Here is a 23,044-nt window from a genome sequence, read left to right as displayed (position 1 = left end):
ACAATCCCTTGCATAATGATACCTTTGCGTCACGGTGCCCATTTATGTTAATTAAAAAGTTAATGTGGGAAAAATTTGGCCAATTAGGTTTTTCTTTCTCTTATTCTTTGCATAGCTGTTGTCAGTCACGGCCACTGTATGGCAAAGAGCTTTGTTATTACTCTCACACACAGTGACTGGCAGAAAAAAACCCTATTGAAAAATTGGTTTCAGTGATAGTATACACACCGAAAATGCATCTCACCAAAAACTCAATGCTAATAGAACATAACACTTCATCACAACATAAACGGCAGATATGGATTTCAATTATGCTGCGAAAATGAATGAGCTCCCTCAACTAGCTCAGTTGTAAATTGCACATTTTGCTCACAAATTGACTGAATCTTATCCTGGCAAACCAGGCAGAAGCAAAGAAGATGGAAGACTCGTCCCTGTACCTGAACCTGCCTGCCACCAAGCTGGAGCTGGAGGAGAAGGGCTACTCCACCACTGGTAAAAGCACCCAGAACCTGGGCAACTGCACCATCAGCAAGGACTCCTTCCAGATCTCCACCCTGGTCTGCTCCACCAAGCTCACACAGAATGGTAAAAGAATTGGTCCTTCTGTAGTTCACCTTTTCTCGTTGTGTTATTTTTTTATTTCTTCCTCAGCAGTTTGTCCCCCCTGTTTGTTGCTATGGAGTCATCATCCTCACATTTACTCACTTTCACTGCAGAAAGGGACTTTCTGAATATATTTTAGCCAGGTAGAGCCTGGATTTTGAAAAGCCACAGCCTCTGAAGTGACTGAAAGGCAGATTTTCCGTGCACAGTAACCATACGCCTCTTAAAGTAGGACTCTGGCACCTCTGCCGTCTTTCGCTCCTTCCACCTGGTCATATTGGACACTTGCTCTCACTCAGAAGTTTTCCCCTCATCCTTTTTCTCCCTCTAACCTACTTTATCTTCCTCTTTCAGTCACTCTCAGTCAGTAGATTTGAGTCCATCCATTTCCCAGGATGCTGAGAAGATCTACACTTATTAAGCTAAGGAAATCCCCATCTCTGCTCTGTGGCTTATTGATTAAGGATTTTGGCCTCTTGTGCCCCTCCCCCCACCCCCACCCCCCCACCCCCAACCTTTATTACCAGCTGCGACACCATGGCTGGTTTTGTTTTCACCTTGTGAGTCTGTGTGTGTGTCATCATGGCATAATGTGGTACTGGAGACAGGAGCTTTCGCGGAGGCGGTTTTGAGGACTTTGGCAGGTGTTAATGCGTCTGTGGACACATTTTGTGGAAACGTAAACAAGCTGCCGGGCGTTGCAGCTGGTGTGATCCCATCACAAGATGGTCTGTAGTACATGTTTATAAATCCCAGCAGACATTACTGGAAACCCTTTTGGACGTGCTGGTATTTCCAGACTGTGTTCATTGTGGAGTGGATGGTGTGAAAACTTGGGCCCGCAGTGTGTGAGTGGTCAAACGCTTCCAGCTCTGATTTCACAGTTACAGGGAAGCATCCTAAACGTCTGCTTTGCTTTTCTCCTGCGCTTGATGGCTTGTGCTTATTTGTCTTTTTCTGGTGTGCAATGACTGAGTCACCATTTTAATTAGAGTCAAAGTGAGTCCAAGTGTTTTTTGGCCACAGTCTGGAAGAGAGTGAGAATGAAGAAGGGACAGATGCGCTGCAGGCTAATTTTACCTGGAAGTGCAATGAATGTTTGATTTGCCCAAAGTAACATGCTGTTGCAAATAAGAAATGCATCGTGCCATTCTGTTTTTATTCATGGTAATGCCGAGATAATTTTAGATAGCCAAGCGAGGGCAGAGTGAATGGAAATGCTTGAAGTGAATTGTTGAAGCAAATTGATTGTGTGTGTGTGTGTGTGTGTGTGTGTGTGTGTGTGTGTGTGTGTGTGTGTGTGTGTGTGTGTGTGTGGTCTAGCACTCTGTAGTCAGTTTGCAGTGTCAGAGCTGTCACTGAGTAATCCTAGTGTAAGCCTGGAAACAGCAGCACTGCAAACCATCCTCAGGTGCTAAATACGACATCATCCCTTTGAAACTTTAAATCCCTGTTTCAGGAATATCTTTCCAGAGAAGATCAGCAACTTGTGGTCAATTAAATCAACCCAAATCTTCTCCAAATCCCTCATCTTATTAAAAGATAAATTCGCTTTATCACAACCTGGATCTTGACTTTGTCCATAATCTACATCAGTAAGGCAGAACATCGCTCAGCAAGATGATGGCTGTGATCTGTGATCTAACAAACTGGATGGGGAAAGAAAGAGAAGCAAATCAAAGCGGTAACAAACGAAACAAATGGTTAGCGAACCACTGTATTTGGAGGTAAAATTTCAAGCAAGCACACCTGAAATAAAGCAAGTACAGTAGGTCAAAGTTGAACCAGGAGTTTGTAGTATGAATAATAATAACTTTGACTGTTCAACTTCATTTTCTTTTCCAAAAAAAGAAAAGTTAAGCCAACATGCAGGTTGTGTTTAAAACGTATATGATTGCCTGACTTTTTTCTTTTTTTTGGTTTTTCTTCTCCCATCTGTCTTTGCTTTGGCAGCGTTGCCGCATTCCTAAATCTCATCTCAGCAATTAACTTAATGAGTGCAGTCTTAATATTACTGAGAGGAAGAATATCGACAACTTTTAAAAGTAAGATACAAATTGTGATAAAGTGGACACATCCTTCACTGGATTTCATCCATGTCATCACATAAATGGATCTCAGTTTTCCTTCAGTCAACAGAGGCGCCGCCATGTTGGTTTGCTTTGTGTGAATGTGATGGACGCAGCATCTAAGATTAAGAACTCAGATGCTTTGACTTTCATGTTAAAGGACTGTGGGAGCTGTAAAGCATCTATTCCTCTTGCAGATAAAAGAACCACCCCGGGACCTTTTTTGTATGATTTAAGAGGAACACATGGTTGTTGAACTTGATATGCTGACATTTTGGGAACAGGATTTTCACTCGGCGGTGGCTACAACAAGCTCCCTGTAGAGGTCCTCTCTCTACCAGCTGCCATACTAATGCAGAGGTCGTATGTGACCTTGTGGTGAATTCTTTTTGTCTGACAAAGACCTGCATGGGAGAAAAAGTAGATCCTCTCCTAAATGTGGCCTCAATTACATGCACAACCATTGTTCATAAAGCCTCTTTAATGAGGTCACCGCAGACCCCCAGAACATGAGGGGAGAATTTTGTTGTCAAAGTGCTGCTGCAAATATTGTGTGAAGGAATGGGGCATTTCGCGTTGTTACAGTAACGTTCCCTTTGAGGGTTATTAAGTTTAGTCTGCGGTTGAAGTTGTCATTTTAAATACAGGCATGAGTGCCTCTGCTCAGTGGGTGGTGATGTCAGCAGAGGAGCAGCCTCATGAGCAAGAACCTGCCCACACTGATTACACTAGACAGGGAAGTAATGTGTGCAGCTCCAACCGTCGTCCGAACTGATCATGTAGATGTAGAGGAGAGAACACACAGGAAGGCATCAGTCAGAGTCGTCCTCTCTTCCTATTTGTCCACCTTTTCTATGCTTTCTCCTTTCCCTCCTGTGTGAGAGCTGGGCAGCAGTGTGCGCTGGTGCTGGTGCTGGTGAGAGGATTCACTTCACACATATTTACCTGGCACTTTGTGGTGGTAATTTGCAAGGCACCACAAGTTGCTTGAGGATCAGACTGCCTCGTCACTGCACACCCGAGTTTGATTAAACAGAGAGGTCTGTCTTTGTGTGTGTGTGTGTGTGTGTGCATGTGCGTGCGTGTGTGTCCCCTAGGATATGTCATCCCACGCAAAAGCTCTAGGAAAAGGTTTGAGGTTCTTTTAATAAAGCAACGTAGAGCCAATCTATCTCCAGCTATGCGGGAGCCTGTCTGCTTTATTAAAACCTAGAAGCTCTTTAAAACTCCCACCCAAACAGCTAGCCTTCTCGCTCGCTCACTCACTCACTCACTCACTGCACTATTTCCCCACAGTCTCCAGTTTAGGTTTTCCCTCTGCTCTGACTTCACGTTTACATCTTCACCTCCAGCTCCAACAGTGCTTGTATTTGACAAATAGTTAAATAGTTTGACACAAATTCTAAACCACGCCTGTGAATCAGTAAATCATTTAAATCATTCATGAAACAAGAATGCCAAACATTGGTCTGCAAGTTCTATTTTTCAAATGTAAAGATGTAGATGTTGAGTAGAGAATGTTAATGGTAAAATTATATAGTACTTCTATCCAAAGTTCTTCTCAAGCTTCCCCCTCATTCACATACTCACACTCTGGTGGCAGAGAGTGACCGTGCAAGATGCTGCCAGACCGTTGGGAGCAATTTGGAGTTTTAGTTTCTTGCCAGAGGACCCCACACGTGGGCAGGAGCAAACTTGCAACCCTTTGATTAGCAGATAACTTGCACTAAACTCCTGAGCCACAGTCACTCCAAACAAAACAAGCAAACTAAGTTCCTCAAACTTAGGTTTGGGGAACTTCTGATGGCTTGATTTTTTAAAATGTTTTTTTTTCTTTATAGACCAAATAATGCATCGGTTAGTTGCAGAAATAATCCACATTTGAATTGATAATGAAAATAATCTTCTAGCTGCTGCCCTAGGCTTATCTAAACTCCATCATCACGTCAACTTCATATTCGCCTAACTGGCTTCTCTCAAGAGGATTTCTCTGAAGACTTACTCTGGCAGAGGAAGAAAAGGCCCTTGAATGCCCCTTGCAACAGACTGCCTGCTTCATACACATGACACCTCATCCCTGATCCCCACGTCTGAGATGAAACACTCTTTTTAATTAAGCTAGATTTATGCAGGCGGTCTCCCAGCGCTGGGAGCCTATGTGAAGTGGCTGCTGGTTCTTCCCTGGGTATTTGCAGTGTGCTTCGCTCCGTGGAGGCTGGAGGAAAAGCACAGATCTAATGACAGCAGAGCTGGGAGCAGACCTGGCCTGGTGGAAGATGTGTTAACATCCTGTTCCCACCTTGACAGGAAGGAGAAAAAAAAAATACATGAAAAAATGCTTTAAAAGTAAGGAATTCATGTACCTGCTGTGTGTGAAAGTGCTCTGACATCATTCAAAAAGCCTGCATTTCAAACTTCAGAACCGAATACAAGGCTATTACTATTAAGAAAAAGGAAGAAGCCATTAAGACTACTTAGTGGTCGTGTTTGCTGGTGAAAAATGAACAAAAAACAGTCTTGTCAGGCAAGATGTTCTGTAAACAAACATTGAAATGGTAATGTGAAGGCTTTTGCATTTCAGTTGTGCAGTGATGATATAAGCTGTTCTCCCAGAATTAATTACCCCACCACTCTCCATCTGCCATTTTTTTTAGCGTTGTTTAAATGCGGCTTCCTGCAAAGACATCCGTTCTCTGGCAAATAATTTGTCGAAAGCATTTTTTGTCTTGTAACTCTGAGGCAAACCTGACCTCCCCCACACCCTGCCTCACTGTCCCATGTGCTAGAGACAGTGTGGCTGCTAACAGCAGTGCCCCATTGGGACCAAGCTGCCCGAAGATTTATCCCCATTTCATTCCATTTGTCTCTCTGAGATGCTAAAGCATTAATTTTCAAATTTATATCTCCTTCGGGAGGAGGATCCCTGGTAGTTTAGACAGGGTCTTGTGACTGAACCCTGATAGGTTGTCAGGTTTGCAGATGATAGGCATCCATCAGATGTGGCCATGCTTGATTGGCTTCATTCAAACTCAATCAAGCATGGCAAACAGAGAGAGGGGGCGAAAGTCCCAGAAAAGCCTGAGTTCACAAAGAGATGCTGGGAGTCAGGTAAGTCAGGCACCATGTTTCCCTGGGACACAATTAGCCTTCTCCCTTGATGCAGGGGAGGCAATTAACAAGGTACAGTGGGGATTTTAATACACATTTTGGAAAGTTTCGGTTTTTCGGTTGGGATTTATCAACTGGCTTGAAATGATCTATACAGAGCCAAGAGCTCTGCCCCCTGCCCCTTTGCTTTAGCCTTAACGGGGTTTGAAGCAGAGAGATCTGATTTTGACTTTTTGTTCACTGTATTTCTGAAGCAGTAAGAACAGACACAAGGATTAAGGGAGTGAAGATAGAGGGTAGAGAACATAAATTATTTTTGTATGCGGATGACATTCTTTGTTTATCCTCAGATCTGACTTCATCATCCGCTTTGTGAAGTGAATCAGTAATGATACCCATGACAGTTTCTATAGGAATTTCTAAGATGTATTATCAGATAATTACAGATTATTTATGGAATGGAAAGAAACCAAGAATCGGTTTGCAAAAGCTTAATGATCCGAGAAGTTAAGGCGGCCTAGCTTTGCCTTTGATGGACACAAATAGAAAAGGAAATCACAGCCCCGTTCAAACCAGTCGAGACCTTGTCACAGAATGTTGTGGGTAGTCTGATGGGTGAGCAGAGTAATCCAGTCTTGGGGCACTCCAGAGGAGTGTGGGCAAAGTTACATAAGACACTTGGGATATCCCAATACAGACAAGAGTACGTCTCTATTTGGAATAATCCATCTATTAAAATAGGAAAGAAACAGCATCAGAGCCACGAGCATCAAACCAGATGAGGTGGAAAATACGGTAAAATTAGTTTTTGAGTCACCTAGGTCTGCTCACTCGGATGCACATGCTCAGTGTGGGAAGTGTGAACATTTAAGAAAGATCTTAAGTGTAACACTGAGGAAGATGCATGGAAAGCTCCAGTGAATAATGTTCCATTAGGGATGTCCGAGGTAAATTTACACATTATGAGATCAGTCACAGGTGCTATTTTAGATTTCATAACATTGTCTTTATTTAACATGGTTGTATTGTTTTTATTGAAGTGTTTGTTTTTCATATTATGTATGAATGATCCAAAATTTAAATTGACAAAAAGACGAAACAAAAAATATATATAATGGACACAACTGCTGCAGAGGTTAAGATATCCTGACTTTTAGTCTCTAGTATGGGTCAAGCTCCAAAAATGCTGATCCTACATTTCCCATAATGCAGATCAATAGCCTATTTTGTTAGACCCTCACTGACCGTGACTAGTAAATACCTAGTTTACATAAAAAATGTGTAAATCTCCAAGCTCACCACAAAATGACATCACCCAGGTTGTTATATTGTTTTCCCTGTACTGAAGTCTCTCAACACTCTCTATTGCTGCTTTTTAAACGACAGATGTTTTTTTGTCTTTGGAACAAGTCTGACTCATGTTCACACAGCTGTTGTATACACTGCCTTATCAAACTGACACAAGTGCATTTGTTAAGCTCCCAATTTGATAACCTGCCAAAGGTGGTCTGAAAGAGCTCTCCCTTGAGCGTGATTAATCACATAATGACTCATCCTCTTTGTGCCTGAATTCATTTTCCATGATTAAAGTGAGAGAACTCGTAGAATGACTAACACTGTATTTGTGGAATTTACAAACTGACTTCTGTGTGTGTGTGTGTGTGTGTGTGTGTGTGTATACTTGTACTTGCTACATAGTAAGGACCAAAAAAAGTATTTTACTAACAGAGTGAGGGCATTTTGGGAAAGTGAGGACATTTTGGCCGATTCTCACTTTTTGAGACACCTTCAAATCACATTTTGAGGGTTAGGACTTGGTTTTAGAGTTATGGTTAGAGTTAGGTTTAGGTTAAGGTTAGGGTCAGTGTTAGGCATTCATTTGTGATGGTTAAGGTTAGGGTAAGGGGCTAGGGAATGCATTATGTCAATGAGTGTCCTCACAAAGATAGAAGTACAAGTATGTGTGTGTGTGAGTGCGTGTGTGTGCATGTGTGCGAGAGAGAGTGGGGAAACACCTTTAACAATGTCTGACCCCAGCACTCATTAAATTCAAATGTTCAACATTAATTGTCATTTCTCGCTACCTCTCCATATCTCTTCACGCTGCATTATAATTGGCAGGATGAACTTATTGCTGTGCTTTGTGGTAATGACTTTTTTCTGTTTGTTTTTTTTTTGTTTTTTTTTTCCCCCAGTGGACCTACTTGGCCTGCTGAAGTGGCGCTCCAACACCAGCCTCCTGCAGCAGAACCTTCGCCAGCTGATGAAGGTGGAAGGTGGCGAGGTTGTCAAGGTCAGAGGGCGAAAGCAGTGCTTCACTTTGCTGACTTCACTTTGTCTGTTGTCTTTGTTTTGATGCTGAGTCACGACAAATATGTGCAGTCAAAAATCGAATGATCTCAATTCACTTTCTTCTGTAAGTTTCGTATTATTCAGTGGTCGTGGTCTTCTGCCCGGATACAGACCAGTGAAAACAAACAAAAGCTCTGAATAGCTGGCAACAGAAACAATCCTTAGGCCCTGGTCAGACCTGACAATAACACACGTCACAAGAGGACAGGTCTGAGTACATCACTTCACACCTGGCATTAAAATACATCTCCACACGCGTCTCGACCACTTGTGCCTGCTCTATATATGAGTGTGATAGACGGGTCCCTTGTTCCCTAGTGTGTGAGAGAGTCTCAGTGAAATAAGGTTTTAGCCGTTTGAAATAGTAAAATATTTTCAGTTCGTTATGAAGCTCTGTTGGGACTAATTAGGCTGTGGCAGAGGATGCCGGCTGAGTAGGTGGTCTTGCAATGTGACCCAGAATGCATTTGTGTTCACAGTGCTAAAAGAATGTGGCCACATGTGGCCCAGAATACTTGTGAATGTGGTCTGATCCTACATCCACACTACTTAATTTTATGGTGGAAACTTAGCAAACCTTCGGACCTTAGGAAACAATGATGTAGACACCCAGGGTTGCTCCTTGTTTGGGTCAGTCACAACTACCAGTTATCCAACATGGATAACAAATTACAAGCATTACTGACCTTGTTGTCTTTGTTAGCAGCTGTTGTGCAGTTAAACTCTGCATTTTAACACCACAACTGCCTTTGCTGTTCCTGGTTTGTTATTTTCTCCAACTACACAACTGCAGAGTAATAATCTGCTTTTTGCAGCAGCATGTGCGTTCCCAGTGGACATGAATGGTCATGTGATATACGTTTTCAGGCGTGATCGTATGCACAGAGATCATTTGATTGGGAGCTAAGAACGTCTGGATGGAGATGGTTTTCGTTTTAAGATGAATGACGTAGTAGTGTGGTCGCAGCCTGATGCTTCCCTCTGAGCAGGGCCTTAGTGTTTCTGAAAACTACAGCTACTCAGCAGCAATTTCACATACGATTTCACTTCCTGTCAGGGGGAACAGGTTGCTATTTTTGTTGGTGTTTGTGCTTTGTAAATGTGTATAGTGCAGAGGGAGCACAAAGCACAACACACACGGCACAGGAGCAGAGGAGATGACCTGCTGTCAGAATTGTAGGCAGGCCCTTTAAGTGCTCAGCGTGGGGCGGATGAATAAATCACTCTCAGGAGAAAGTTTTCCGTGGGCTGGCTGGGGGCCTGGCGGGTTGCAGCGCATCCGAGGAAGTCCTTCACCAGACAGTTTTGATCAGGCCAAATAGATGTGATAACCACAGCTGGTACAGTTCATTAAACCACAGGGGTGTGATTATTATTAGCACCACATTAGCACTCAATCTCTTCCAAAGCGCTCAGAGGCTGTCGGTCTGCAATTAGGTAACATTTTCAGTTTGGCATTCAGAAACTATTTATCAAGACAGTATACATATGGCTGTGTGCTGTCATTTAGATACTATGCACAAAAACTAGATCATAAAAAGGTTTTTCAGGGTTTCCAGTTGAGTTTTTACTCTAGTTTTTTTCATCTCCCTAATGTGATTCTGTTTGTGAATGAACAGGTCGCCTGCCCCCCCATCTCTGTCATGCAGTCTGGTCCTCTTCAGACTGAACTGTGCTTTAAACTCGACACTGTGCAAGTTATGTTTGTTTCTCCTTGGGAGCATGATGAATCTCATCCATCCTGGGATGACAGACTGAGCACAGTACAGAGCGATAGATCTGTTGGTGACACTTTTACATCTGTTTTCACATTGCCTCAGTAAATGGCTGAATAAATGGAGCATGTTTCCCCAGAGAGGGAGGGTGTATATAGTTAGCATTTCTGGCAGGGAAGTTATTACGGCCTTCATAGAACTATATTGGCTCATGTAAACAGCTGTAAAAGGTGCGTAGCATTGTCAGAGAACTTACCATTTGCTTACGCCAAACAGAGCACATTGGTTCATATTAACATGTTTGCACACATAATTATTGGGATGAACACTTGACAGGAATTCACTATTATCGTTTATCAGCTTACAGTGGATTCATATCCTGATGGGGAGACACTGGTATAAAAAAAAAATGGAAATAAACAAATTTTTTCAAATCAGTCATATCCAACAACTGTTAACACTGAACATCAATTTTATTATTTTATGCAGTTTTACATATTTTTGCAATGTCTTGAAATGTACAGCATCAGCACGGGAAAAAATATTCATATCAGTATGATAATGATTTGAACTGTGTCATCCAGCTCTTACTGAGATGCATTTGTGCACCAAATGGCATTCCCAGCTGCTGGGTTCCTGCTTCCACTCGCAAAAAAACAAAAAACTCCTCAGGAGCCATACTTGGTTTGAGCACAACCAGGCGCTTTGTTTCTCTTCTTACCTCTTATTCTGTGGTTGGGATTTACACGTCTTGTTCCTCTTGACATAAATTAATTTGGCTTTAGTTCATTTATCACATTAATGTCACCAGAGGGATATGAGATGTCCTTCCTAAAGGACAGAAATGATCATCAGTTTCTTGCAGTTTTGTCATTTTGCAGTGAAATTTTACATATGCCATGTTTTACATTGTGCTTGTGTCATTCTAGTTTCTGCAAGACACTCTGGATGCTCTCTTCAACATCATGATGGAGAACTCTGACAGTGACACTTTTGATACTTTGGTGTTCGATGCCTTGGTAAGTGAAGAAGCAGACAGTGGGAGCACAGCAGAATTCACACCAGGGAATAAACATTGTTTGTTGAGCCTTTTGATTTCACAACAAAACCTGTGCTTTTCTGTCCTAAGATTTAATTCTAACTCCAGGTATCAAGGTATCATAGCAATCCTAATAATTTCTTATGAACTGTATGTTTGAGCATGATTTATTTGCACCATAAAGAATAATCTTCCAAACAGACTGTATCTGCAACGCTCATGCCAACAGGTTTTGTGACAGGATGTGTTCAAAAGTATGCAGAGTGCACACCGTAACTCTCCACAAGACTGTTAGGTGTGTGCCGGGGGTATGCCTCAGAGGAAAATGCCTTGACTGGTACACCTACCTGTATCTCTGTAAACACAACACTGCAGTGCTGTCCAGATATATTTGTACATTAATAATCTATTCTTGCTGTGTTGCTGCTTCAGCACACTAGACTGTGAAATGAAGCATCACTATGGGGTTAAAATGTTAATGATATGTTTTTGCTTACAGAATAGTTATAATTTCTCCACTGCAAGTCAACAGTATGGGCTTGTGCTAGTTAATATTTAACCTAAGTCATTTTTTTTTTTTAATTTTATATCCTATGTGCTGGAGTACAGAGCCAACAGAATAGCACTCTGTGTTGTAGCTCACAAACTGTTCCCTGTTGCTTATAAATAAGAGCAGCGCTAATCGTTTAGTGAGGGAAGCACAGACGCACTGCATCTCATGTGGAATCACTGCTGCATTGATCTGCATGAATTTGTAATGCCAGGGTAGCATTTTCATTAAAGTTGTTTGTCTTACATTAAAACTTTAATTTTCCTGCAAAATAGAGCACGAAGATGATCTTGGAAAAAGGCAAAAATAAATTAGCCTGTTGAATGTCTGATTACATAACTTCGTCATGTATTAAATTTGGGATTTGCAGCCAATGAGTTGACAAAGTATCTGGCAGAGTCCTATCCAGTATACCACTGCCTAACATGAGGTACATCTGAGAAGAACAGTTTTCTCTTCCAGAGAATGGAGGGAGAAATTGTGTTGCCGGGTGTCCTAGATTATCTGCAGGCTAGAGAATTGAGAGAAAATGGCTTTCTGCTGAAATGCAATCTTGTTTAATTTCCCAATCTATTTCAGCATATTGAGTAAGACAGGCGGTTTTCCTGCTCTCCATTATGAGCTATGTGGTTTACATTTTAATGAACATGTCTTTGTTCTCTGACAGGTGTTCATAATTGGGCTTATAGCGGACAGAAAGTTCCAGCACTTTAACCCTGTCCTGGAGACCTACATCCGAAAGCATTTCAGCGCCACGCTGGCATATATGTGAGTTAATTACCCCCTCATACAAATAGACCGAACCGTCCCGTTTTGAGATGATTAGATCTGTCACGCTCTGTGTGTGTCTGTGTGTGTTTGCAGGAAGCTGACCAAAGTTCTGAAGAACTACGTGGACAACGCTGAGAAGCTGACGGAGCAGCTGCTGAAGGCCATGAAGGCTCTGGAGTACATCTTCAAGTTCATCGTCCGCTCCAGAGTCCTCTTCAACCAGTACGTCCTGATGCACACACACGACATGCACGAATCACCATGCATTTTTCAGTCACTCAACTCAGCTGGCCTATATTTGGGACAGGCGTCTACATGGGACAGGCCTTTAAGTACTTACACACAAAACTCGTGCACAGCAAAGATGGGAGATACTATCAAACTGATTATCTAAACCAGTATGAATATTACCAGGCTATCAAATAATATATTATGAATCATTCATTTGATCTAGCTCTGAGAGACAGTGCATCTAGGCCAACCCTGTGCACAGAAAGAGAGAGAGATCCATATCAAAATACTGGTAGCCTACCTTAAAAGGGATGAAAGCTGAAGGTTACCATAGTTACTTAAACCTTTATTTGCATGAGCAACTTTGACATCCGACAGTTTAAATTTCATGTTGTACATTTTCGTCTTTGTCTCCCTGGTTTTTGAACGTGAGCATCGTTCACTTTCGTGACAATTCATCCAAAGAACCTGGTGTCTAATTGAGACCTGCATTTATTTGACAAAATGTGCAGCCATACCAGGCCAGTAGAAGAGACTCTACTAGAAGTTTTTCAGTGCATATATAGAAGTTTTAAGAGCAACCTCAACAAGAGCATTGACCTCTATAATTGTGTCTATAAGTGTCTTGCACTGATGATAACAGATATTTCAGTCATCTAACCAAAGTGTAAGCGAACATTTGAAATCATTTATCAAGCATTTGTACATGTGTTGAGAGTATTTTTGTGTTGTCTCTCTAAATATTTCTCGGCACTGCTTGTTGACTTTGAACTAATAGTTTTAATTTCTTCATTTCCACAGTTGTTCCCTAAATAATTCAGCAGTTTCAGTATTTTTTCAGAATAAAATTCAATATTGTATTTGGTATTGGTTGTGTTTTCCACATTAGCTTCTGCTGTTGAATAAAGTTGAACTGGGTAAAAGTGAATGGTATTTAGTTGAGGTAATTTCTATGGATATATTTCTAATTGGCTGTGAGGATGTTAGATGAATGATAATGTTGTCGAGCCACAGAATGAGGCTGTTGGTGGCTGAGGAGCTGATGTATGATCCTGGTCTAATTGAGTGTGTAGAGTTTGATTGGTTTTCTGCCCAATGTCTAGAGGACGCTCCGTCCTTTACCTCGCGTATCAGACCACAGCGACGTCGCTCTATACTAGGGACGTCCATGTTCACAGTGTGTGTGTGCCAGGTCGTTTCTTTTCTTTTTTCCTCAGTGGACCTGTGTTTTGAAGCTGTGGAGGCACTTTCTGTGGTTGGTTGCCAGGATCTGCTCTATTGGGCCATCGTTGCTGAGTCAGACTCAGAGTTTGGACTTCCTCTAAACCATGAAGTTGCGTTTGTTGGTGCCTTTCATGCCTTTCTCACTAGAAGGTGCCAAGGTTACATCAGCAGGCTTTTTCACTGCTGTCCAGTGGAACATTTCTATGAAACGGTAGAGGAGACACTCTAATCACACAATTTTGCCCCCGTGACTTAAGACTGGTTCGGCTGTCCGCAGATTACACTGCTCCTTGGTGCTGCAGGTGAGAAAAGGCTATAAGTAATTGTTGTTGTGGGAGCTCTGAGACGGGTGCCTCTAATCCCGTGATTTCTGTAAGCCATCAACAGTGACTATCCTGGACCGTGTAATACCTGCAGACCCGTGAGAGATTGTGGCACCACAGAGCCCACCTCTCTGGAAGAAAGCCAGTCAAATCTGATGCAGTGGGAGCTATCTCACCACTTCACCCCTCTTTGACCTGCCTCCCTCTGCTTCAGTGGGTGTTTTCAAACAATATCAATTTCTCTCAAAAATCCTAATTTTTCTGGGGTTTTTTTTGTTTTTTTTTTTCATCTGAGCAGTTGACACACTTAATTATTTTGCAGAGAGCACAATGTGGCTCATTTACAGTTAATACCCAGTTGTGGAGATTTATGGGCTGTGCAAGTGGGATAAAATACATTTTCATTTTTGGGGGGATTATGGAGGAAGCCCTGCTTTGTGTTCCCATGCACTTCGAAATTGGGGAAGTGTTATTGTTCAATTGTTGTGTGATCATTGGCTTTTAGATGCTATAATCACTGGGCAGCATTTACACCACATAACCAAACCAGCAGAAGAGACATTAGAAATACTACGCCCCAGACAGAAAGTCAGTGAACCTCATTTGCTTTGTGCTCCTTGTGTAGTATTCCAGGAGAGTCATTAACATAGATCATTAATTTTTCTGATTTTTGTTTCCACATGAAAGCAGGCAGGTGCTTCAGGGTCCTGTCATGTTGTTTTAAATGCTAATCTGGCTGGCAGCAAGAGTGATGTCTGTGGTTCGGATCCAAGAATATTTGCATTGATAACACACACGGGCCATTCTGCTGGCTGCTTTTAATGATTTAACAGGGAATCATCAAACTCTTGTCATTTCCACCACGGGCGGGGCTGTTTACACAGGGATGAAACAAACAACAGCCTTGTGATCATCTGCCAATGTAATTCTCTTCTTCATCTCCTCCCAGGCTGTACGAGAACAAAGGAGAGGCCGACTTCATGGAGTCCTTGAGGAACCTTTTCACATCCTTTAATGATATGATGAACAGTAATTCGGAGAACACTGGCATGGTGAAGGTAGGCTGAACATCACAAGTCCAACTGTACGCCATCGCTCAAACCCAGCGCCAAGAAAGATCTGCTGCTGTGTGAATAGTAAATAACTGCTGCTGCATGAATAGTAAATAACTGCTGCTGTGTGAATGGTAAATAAATCTGCTGTGATTTGCTTTGGATGACATGCTCTGTAATTGGAGATGCATGTGTCTCGTTAGATCTAAACGAATACAGCAGCTTTTTAGACATAAATGGTAAAGTTCCCTCTGCTCACTGATGGTCTCTATGTCCTGCATATTTGTTGTCTTCACCTTTGTCACCTCTCTGTGCAGATTTTCCTGATCTTTACTCTCATTTTCTCTCCACGTGTAGGGCTGCACATGAAATAAAATATATATTAAAGAGTATTTTAATTAGATGATTAAAGCAATATGTCGACATTTTGGCAAATATGGTTACTCACTTCCTTGCTGAGCCTTAGATGAGAAGATCAGACCCTCATGACTGTCTGGTAAATATGAAGCTAGCACCTCTGTAACTCGCTAAGCACCACACGGTATCTTGTTTATTTCATCTGTACAAAGTGTTACTGTGACACTGAACTGTAAAAAGTTATAGTTTTATGGGGAATAATATAACTGAAAATAACTGAGCGGTTTGTATTAATTAAGCAAAAAAAGATGTGGGGTAGGGTGTACTTGGCTTCGTTTAGACGGAGACAAACTAACGGTTTACCCTTGTTTCCAGTCTGGATGCTAAGCTAAGTGAAATAAAAAAACTTGATTTTTAACCAGCTGCTTGCTTTAGCTTCATACGGTATTTACTTGTCCACCTTCTGATCTAACTCTCCCCTAAAAAGCAAACGTATGGTTCAAAACTATTCCTTTAAGATGATGGCTCATTGAGGAACCTCTATAATTTCTGGGTACAATCTGAAAAAGGCACCTGCACTGGCTAAAAATCAAAGACACAGACTGTTTGGTCATTTATGTCCTAATTTAAATCAAACGTTTCTGGTTTTAGACTATTTAATTTAGGGAAAGTTCTGTTGCATCAAACAGTGACAGGTTTGAAAAGCTTGTCTTATTTCTTAAATTAACAAAAAAGGAAAAAAGTTAAAAAAAAAAAAAAAATTCAAGTTTTTTTATAGGAACTGCTTCACGTATCACAACTGATAACTTTGAGAAATTGTGGAATATATTTTACCATATGTCTATACAATATATGCAATATTGAAAAAGCTAAACTCCTCAGTAGGAGTATATTTGTTGAGGGATCTTAGTCTCAGGTGGCAGATTGAATTTAAAATGTTGCTGAAGGTGACAAACTGTATTTTGTTATTGATAACCTGTGTAATGGAGGGAGAGTGGTGCGAGTAGTTAGTCAGGAGAGCTGATATGTTCAGGATGTTTTGTGCAGCCTCAGCTTTTCTTCCACCTTCCATCCACACATTATGTATGTTTGTTGTGTGTTGATTTCTCTTGTCTGTCTGTGCTTGTATATATGTGTTTGTCTCCTCTCTCCTTTTCACTGTGACCTTGACTGTCCTGTGGTGTGGGGGCTCCTCTGGCCTTCTGCTCTTTAGCTGCTCCTTAAGGTATTTATTTCACTGCCTTGCTCCTTCTGCCCATAAGCTCCCTCCATTATGTTTGCATTTCACTGTCCTTGACTCCAAACCTGGTGACTTCAGATTTAAAAAAAACAAAAAAAAAACCAAAACAAGTCCATATATATATATATATATATATATATATATATATATATATATATATATATATATATATATATATATATATATATAATATATACTTTTTTTTTTGTCATTTTGTGCAGGCACACTCAAACCACACATGCCCATGTACACACATCTATGCTTTAAGAGATAACATAATCACTGGGTACATGCACCTTTCCACACCTACAGTAGATCCATGATGTGCACGCTCAACCATAGGAGAAGCTCAGGAGTCAATTAGGAGTCAGTTGCTGTGTAATTGGGTGAGATATTAGCTTTACTGTCAGTAAATTAAAAACTGATCTTGAGGAACGAGCATGAAAGCGAGGAATCCTGGTTTCTTCCCAAGTCCGCCCTTGTGAAAGCGCTGTGACAGGTGGAAGCTAATGAGCAGTCCCATCATACCTCCAGTCTGAGTCCTGATGAACATCTGGACGGAGCCACACACATGCAGAGAAAAACTTTATTAAGCACACAAATACACACACATACACAAACAAACGTATGCTCCTGTGATGCACATGCAGGAGCAGGAGACAAAACACAACAACGCAACTCCACTGAGATTTTTGTTTGACACTTCAGACAACCCAGCTCTGCACAACAGGTGGGGTTTTTGTTGAGAACAAAGCAAAAAAAAAAAATTTTTGCAAAAATGTCCTCTTCAGCGCATAAACAGAGGCAGTTGGCTTTTTATCAGACAGACTGAGGGTTCCTCTTTCAAACAGCATCTTTGAAATCCATGTTTCTGCCTCGCTGACTCTGTCTGACTGCGGAGTGTGGTGGTGAAGTGGGGTGTTGAGGTGTGCATATTAAAACACTAAAAATATCTAATAAGATGTAGATTAGATTAAAGCAGGTTTTTATTCACAGGTCATGATATGTCGCTGTTTGAAGAATCAAGGGGAAGAAACAGTTTTACTCTGCTGGTGCCTGCAGAGATGTTCACAAATGCATTCCTCAGACAGGATTTCAAACACAAATCGTTCTCGCTTTTTTACTTTTTTTTTTTTTTTCATTTACTGACGTCAGTGAGCGAGTGTTTTCTCTCTTAACATCCCCATGTAAACATGGCTAATTACCTGTCAGAAAAAATGACCCACGTGCAGTCACCAAACTGTGGATTGTAGCAGGTGACGTCCGGCGCGCTTCGTCTGTGTGGCTGATCATCCTCTGTGAGAGCGACTGGCACTGCTGCTAATTTGCACAGATGCTGTATAAACACCCCAACCCACCTTGGCCGGCATTTAGCAGCAGTCAGTCAGAGAGGGAAGTGTCAGCTCGGTTAATCATTCCCATTATTAATGGATGGCTCTGTAATCAGGCACTGGTGCACGTACTTGATGACTTTATTATAGTATCGATGGGCAAATTAAGGTCCTATCTGCCTGTGTCTATCAGGATATCATTGGAGGGGTTCTGCCTTTGGTCCCAGTTTATCTCTGAGCAGTCTTCAGACCACGCCCTGCCCTCAAGTAGACTGAATGGAAACATCACAGGAGCTGAGCTTTAGTTTCTGGGGGTTTGGAGTTGTAGCAGATTTTGTGTCACTTCATATGATATTGATAGATTATTAATAAAGCATATCCAATCATAATATCACACAAACACAAGGTACAAGCTGCTCATTAAAAAATATTTAGTCTTTGTCATCAGCTGTTAAACTGTTGTCGTGAATGAAACAGGAAAGGAGGACACAGAGTCAGCTTAATGAAGACACATTTACACTTCACTACACACAACGCAGCAACACTCAATTCCCACCTTACGTGTGGGAAATATTGTATTACATAACGTGGGATCGAGTGTCTCACTAAATATCAATCAATGACTAAAGTAATTAACCTAGAGATGAACATAATCTTGTCTTGTTTCTTTTGTTCCTCTGGTAAAGGGTGCTGCACTGAAGTACATTCCCACCATCGTCAATGATGTCAAGCTGGTCTTTGATCCCAAAGAACTAAGGTAATTTCATGTGATGCACTACATATTCCCACGCTTGGCCTTCATTACAACAACACCCGCTGTAGAGAAGAGTGTACGTGAACAGACGAGAGTTTGTTACCACAGCAGATCACGCACACATCTCTGAGACTTTCTCTAAACAGAGGGGGTGTTAAGGAGCACAGCAGCAGCTCATCAAAGAAAATGCATTGAAGATGCTCAAATTAGCCTTAAAAGTCCTGTTTGCCGGGGGAATGAAAGGAGCAATCTTAATCGCTTTTTTTTTTCAAGGCGTCCGCTTGACTTTAAATTATATGTGTAGTTGTATTGCTAACAAGCCAATGGGATACTGTGCTGCTGTAAAGACTTAGGGGTATTATTTATGTATTTGTCTGGCTGTCTACCTTAGGCTGTTTTTATTCAACAACTCAATATTCACTAGCTGCACTGTGAAGGGTGCTGCTTAAACGTGCCCAGGTTGCCTTGGAAACCCACTAACTGCTCCACTCAAGTATCCATTACAGTTAATGTTGTCTACCACAAATGTCATCTGCTATAGCTTAATGCCTGTCTTAATAATAAGTGACTTCTCAAGTATCACAAACTAATGTTACTGATGTTATATATTTAGGAAAATGTTGGACAAAAGAAAACAGGAAACTTCATCTGAATGACTTTTTTTCACACATGACTTTTCATAACCTTTGACCAGAAATTTCCACATCATATATTTTTGGGGTGATGTTCCAAAGCAGTTTGTGAAGGCTGGGAGGATGTTGTGTTTGCCTCGTGGGTCTGCCCTTGATTTTCTGTCCCATTTTAATGTCTTTAATCTGTTATGCTAAAAGCACACAGCACAAAAACAAAATAGAATGGCCTCATTTATGGAGCATTATACTTACAAATATGTGGTGGGGGGGGGGGGGGGGGGGCTGTTCTGAAATGTTGAGTGAAACATTTTTCAGCTATAAATGAGTTTTTAAAAACATACTTCTTTTACGTTTTGGTCAAACATTTTTATCATCTGTAAATATTCAGTTCAGACAAATATAGTCATGCATGAGTCACACCGATTGTGTCCTAATTTTCTTATTATGAAATATGCGTCCTGCACACAGACAGTTACATCAATAGAGAGGATGCATTGGGAAAGATCAGCAGCTCGCTTTTGACCAGGCTGAGTCTAATATTTGTCAGTAAAAATGAAACTACTCTTTTCCTAATGATCTACTAGTCCCTTCACTGAAGGTCAGGAGAGACGCAGAACAAATAGAAAGTCTGTGAAAAATGGTGGAGCTCTTTCTTTGCTCCTTAGATTATCTCAAAAATAATTTCATCATTAATCACAGATGATATATTCTGGATCAAAGACAAGTGTGTATTTTGTAGCAAGGTTTCCCACAGCCACTAACATGAGGAGAAACTGAAACACTTTTATGAGCTAAAGCTACAAGTGTAATTCTATTCAGAAATAGCCGTGTCTGTGATGATTGAAGTTACTGTTTATTCCACCATAACCATCCTAACTAAATTAATCAAAAACACATCTGTCCACCTCTGCTCACTCAGGGAAACTCTGTATTGTGCCACGTTATTTCAACAAATATTTTGCCACCAGAAATGCTCTTGACACTGAGATCTATTTTTATTGCAGCTCAGAGACTGGCACAAGTTGTTCTAATACATGTAGGTATTTTCCAGGCTCTAGGATGTGCTTTGCCTGTTCATTTGCAAGCACAGCAAGGAGCCCCCATCATTTACCCGTGTCCAGCACCTGGGCAGCTGCCATTTCCACAGCAGCTTCTGGGCCACACAAGACTGGCTAAGCCCAGCCTCTGGCCTCTGCTCCACCGCTGTCACAGCCACACGGAGGCGGAGGGTTGGGGGGAGGGGGACATTCTGTCTGTTTAGCTCTCGCAGCTCCCTTTTCTCACCTTCCCTCTCAGTTTAAGTGATTTTGTTTCAGTCAGATCAGATCAAAATGTTCAAAATGCTTATTTTTTAATTGTGTACCACCCCCCCCCCCCCCCCCCCCCAAGCGATGAAGTTCCATTAACAATGAGATGAGGTAAGATAACGAGTGCGACACATCCTCTCTGTAGTCGAAAAGTGCTGAGAAAAGCCTTTAATTTTAGTTTTCATTCTGAAAGCTGGGGCCCTTATGAAGCATTCACTTAGTCATAAATCACAGGGCTGTCTGAGCAGAGGTGGTATCAGCTGTTCCTGTTGTTAGCACAAACCTGGCGGAGCGGCTGAGCTGGAGGCGACTAAATTGAAGCCTTGGGGGTGAAGGTGTTTCATCCGCTGCCAGAACCTTGTCTCTCCTCCTTGAGCCTTGCAAGCATAATGAAGATCTGGCCTCTTCATTGAGGAGAGAACTGTCAGCTTTTTGTATGCGCATGAATGTGGATTTATCTGTCAGGCTCTGAACTGTTGAACGCTCATAGTTAAGATCTTTCTTAACTACATGTTGGTTGTCTAAAAAAAAAAAAAAAAAAAAAAAAAAAGATGAATCAGCAGTTTAAAAATGTCAAGATGAATAGTGTGCGCTGATATACATCTGAATAAAGCTTCATGATAAAACCATGTGGCGTGAACCACATGGATTGAGGTTTGACTACCATTACATGTCATTAAGACTAAGATTTAAAAGCTTGACCATTTGAAAATGGCCTCGACACAGTCCTGTCTCTGAGCTCTGCTGGCAGCTCCTTCCTCCTCATGACTTGGTTTTTGCTCTGATATGCATTGTCAGCTGTGAGAACTTTTATATACATTTTTGTGTCTATCCAAATCATGTCCAATCAGCTGAAGTGACCTCAGGTAGACTACGATCAAGGTGCCGAAATATCTTGAAGATGTCGAGAAATGGGAGGAAACTGAGCCAAATTTCAAATGTCATAACAAAGAGTCTGAATACTGTGATGTTTCAGGTTTTCCTTTTTAATAAATTTGCAAAAAACATTGTAAGATTGTGTTTTCATATTGTCATTGTGGAGTATTGAGTGTAGATTGAGGATGGAAAAATTAAGTGTTTTGATTTTAGCATAAGGTCTGAACACTTTCTGAATGCACATGACAATTACTGGGTATTTTCCAGAGCTTTCAGACACCTCTCATGGCCTTCATCAGCAAATGGAATGCTCAATTGCCATGAATCATCTCCATGACCACTTTCAATCTTAAGTTATGTCTTCGGATATGTAGTCAGTAAACTTTATATTCATTAAAAAACAGATGGGAAAAGTGTCTGGTTTGGTAAAAACCGATTGATTCACATAAAAACAAATTCCTGTGAATCAGTCATCTTTTCTTGACATTGATTTGCATCAGTAACTAAAGTCCTCTAATATAAACAGAGGTGGCAAAATCTCTGATAGGAAGCTGTTCTCATCTCCTCCAACCCTGGACAGAATAACTGAGAAGTACCTGTGCTGAGCTATTAATTGTGTTTTGGGTGATTGCGCATGGTTGGGCGCAGTAAGCCAATCCAAGATCCCTGATCAGTTTGACTTTTTGTCTTTATTGTCCCCCCTCTGTCTCCGTAGCAAACTCTTCACCGAGTTCATCCTGAAGGTTCCTGTGGGGCGCCTGGTGAAGCAGAAGCTGGACTGTCTGATTGACATCGTCCACAGTGATCTCTTTACTCATCACGGTGAGAGAGCACGCACACACACACACACACACACACACACACACACACACACACACACACACACACTCTACTCACTGTTCTTCACCACATGTGCTTTCACTCACAGGTGTAGTAATCACACACACCACCTGCCTCCCCGAAGGCAGCCCAGTGTGAGCCCGCAGTAAAGGTCACTGGTAAGGTGTAGTGGAAATCCTTCTTGTTATCTAAGAGAGTCGAACAGTCCCACTGCTGAAGTCACCTGGACTTGATTGTATCAGAATGTCAGTCTCAGCTGCTCCTTTCTTCTTGTTTTACTATTTAATCCTTTTTCCTTAAATGTTACTTTATAATCTCATATCCTCCCAACACCACTCCACTTTCATACACTTTCATAATACGCTTGGACACCATATAGTTGTATATTTTGGCCATATTGTAGTAATGCCAGATATGAGGGGCAGGAATATAGAGGTGGTTAATGAGAACCTGTACCTCCAGTCTCTGCAGCCAGGCTAGCCTGTGGCAACCTGCGAGACAAGGCCCCGCTGCAGTGACGGTCCAGGGCCAAGTGTTTTGCTAGAGGCAGCGGTCGTCTGAGGCCGTGTTAGGTTAGATTTGGAGACAAAACACATTCACACTCACATACTGTCCCGTGGTGGTAAATTAAATGCAAAGCGCCTGGTTACAGTGATTTAATGTGGCT

At 41.6% G+C, this 23,044-nt stretch overlaps 1 protein-coding gene across 2 annotated transcripts in view; it reads left to right on the top strand.

Annotated features, from left to right (window-relative positions):
- Positions 1 to 23,044, top strand: part of dock1 (dedicator of cytokinesis 1) — a 176,465-nt gene that overhangs the window by 40,656 nt on the left and 112,765 nt on the right. For both annotated transcript variants that reach the window (XM_071463032.1, XM_071463031.1), the window contains exons 18-25: positions 405 to 588; positions 7,979 to 8,076; positions 10,780 to 10,869; positions 12,107 to 12,207; positions 12,304 to 12,432; positions 14,938 to 15,046; positions 18,655 to 18,725; positions 22,253 to 22,359. In XM_071463032.1, the coding sequence (XP_071319133.1) occupies positions 405 to 588; positions 7,979 to 8,076; positions 10,780 to 10,869; positions 12,107 to 12,207; positions 12,304 to 12,432; positions 14,938 to 15,046; positions 18,655 to 18,725; positions 22,253 to 22,359 (889 nt within the window). The remainder of the gene's footprint in view (positions 1 to 404; positions 589 to 7,978; positions 8,077 to 10,779; positions 10,870 to 12,106; positions 12,208 to 12,303; positions 12,433 to 14,937; positions 15,047 to 18,654; positions 18,726 to 22,252; positions 22,360 to 23,044) is intronic.

This window comes from Trachinotus anak, unplaced genomic scaffold, assembly GCF_046630095.1.
Source record: "Trachinotus anak isolate AG129_WGS33_773 ecotype Australia unplaced genomic scaffold, CSIRO_AGI_Tana_v1 ptg000025l, whole genome shotgun sequence".
In the NCBI taxonomy this organism is placed as follows: Eukaryota; Metazoa; Chordata; class Actinopteri; order Carangiformes; family Carangidae; genus Trachinotus; species Trachinotus anak.
Note: the sequence above shows the minus strand (reverse complement) of the source record. Positions and strands in the feature narration are given on the sequence as shown.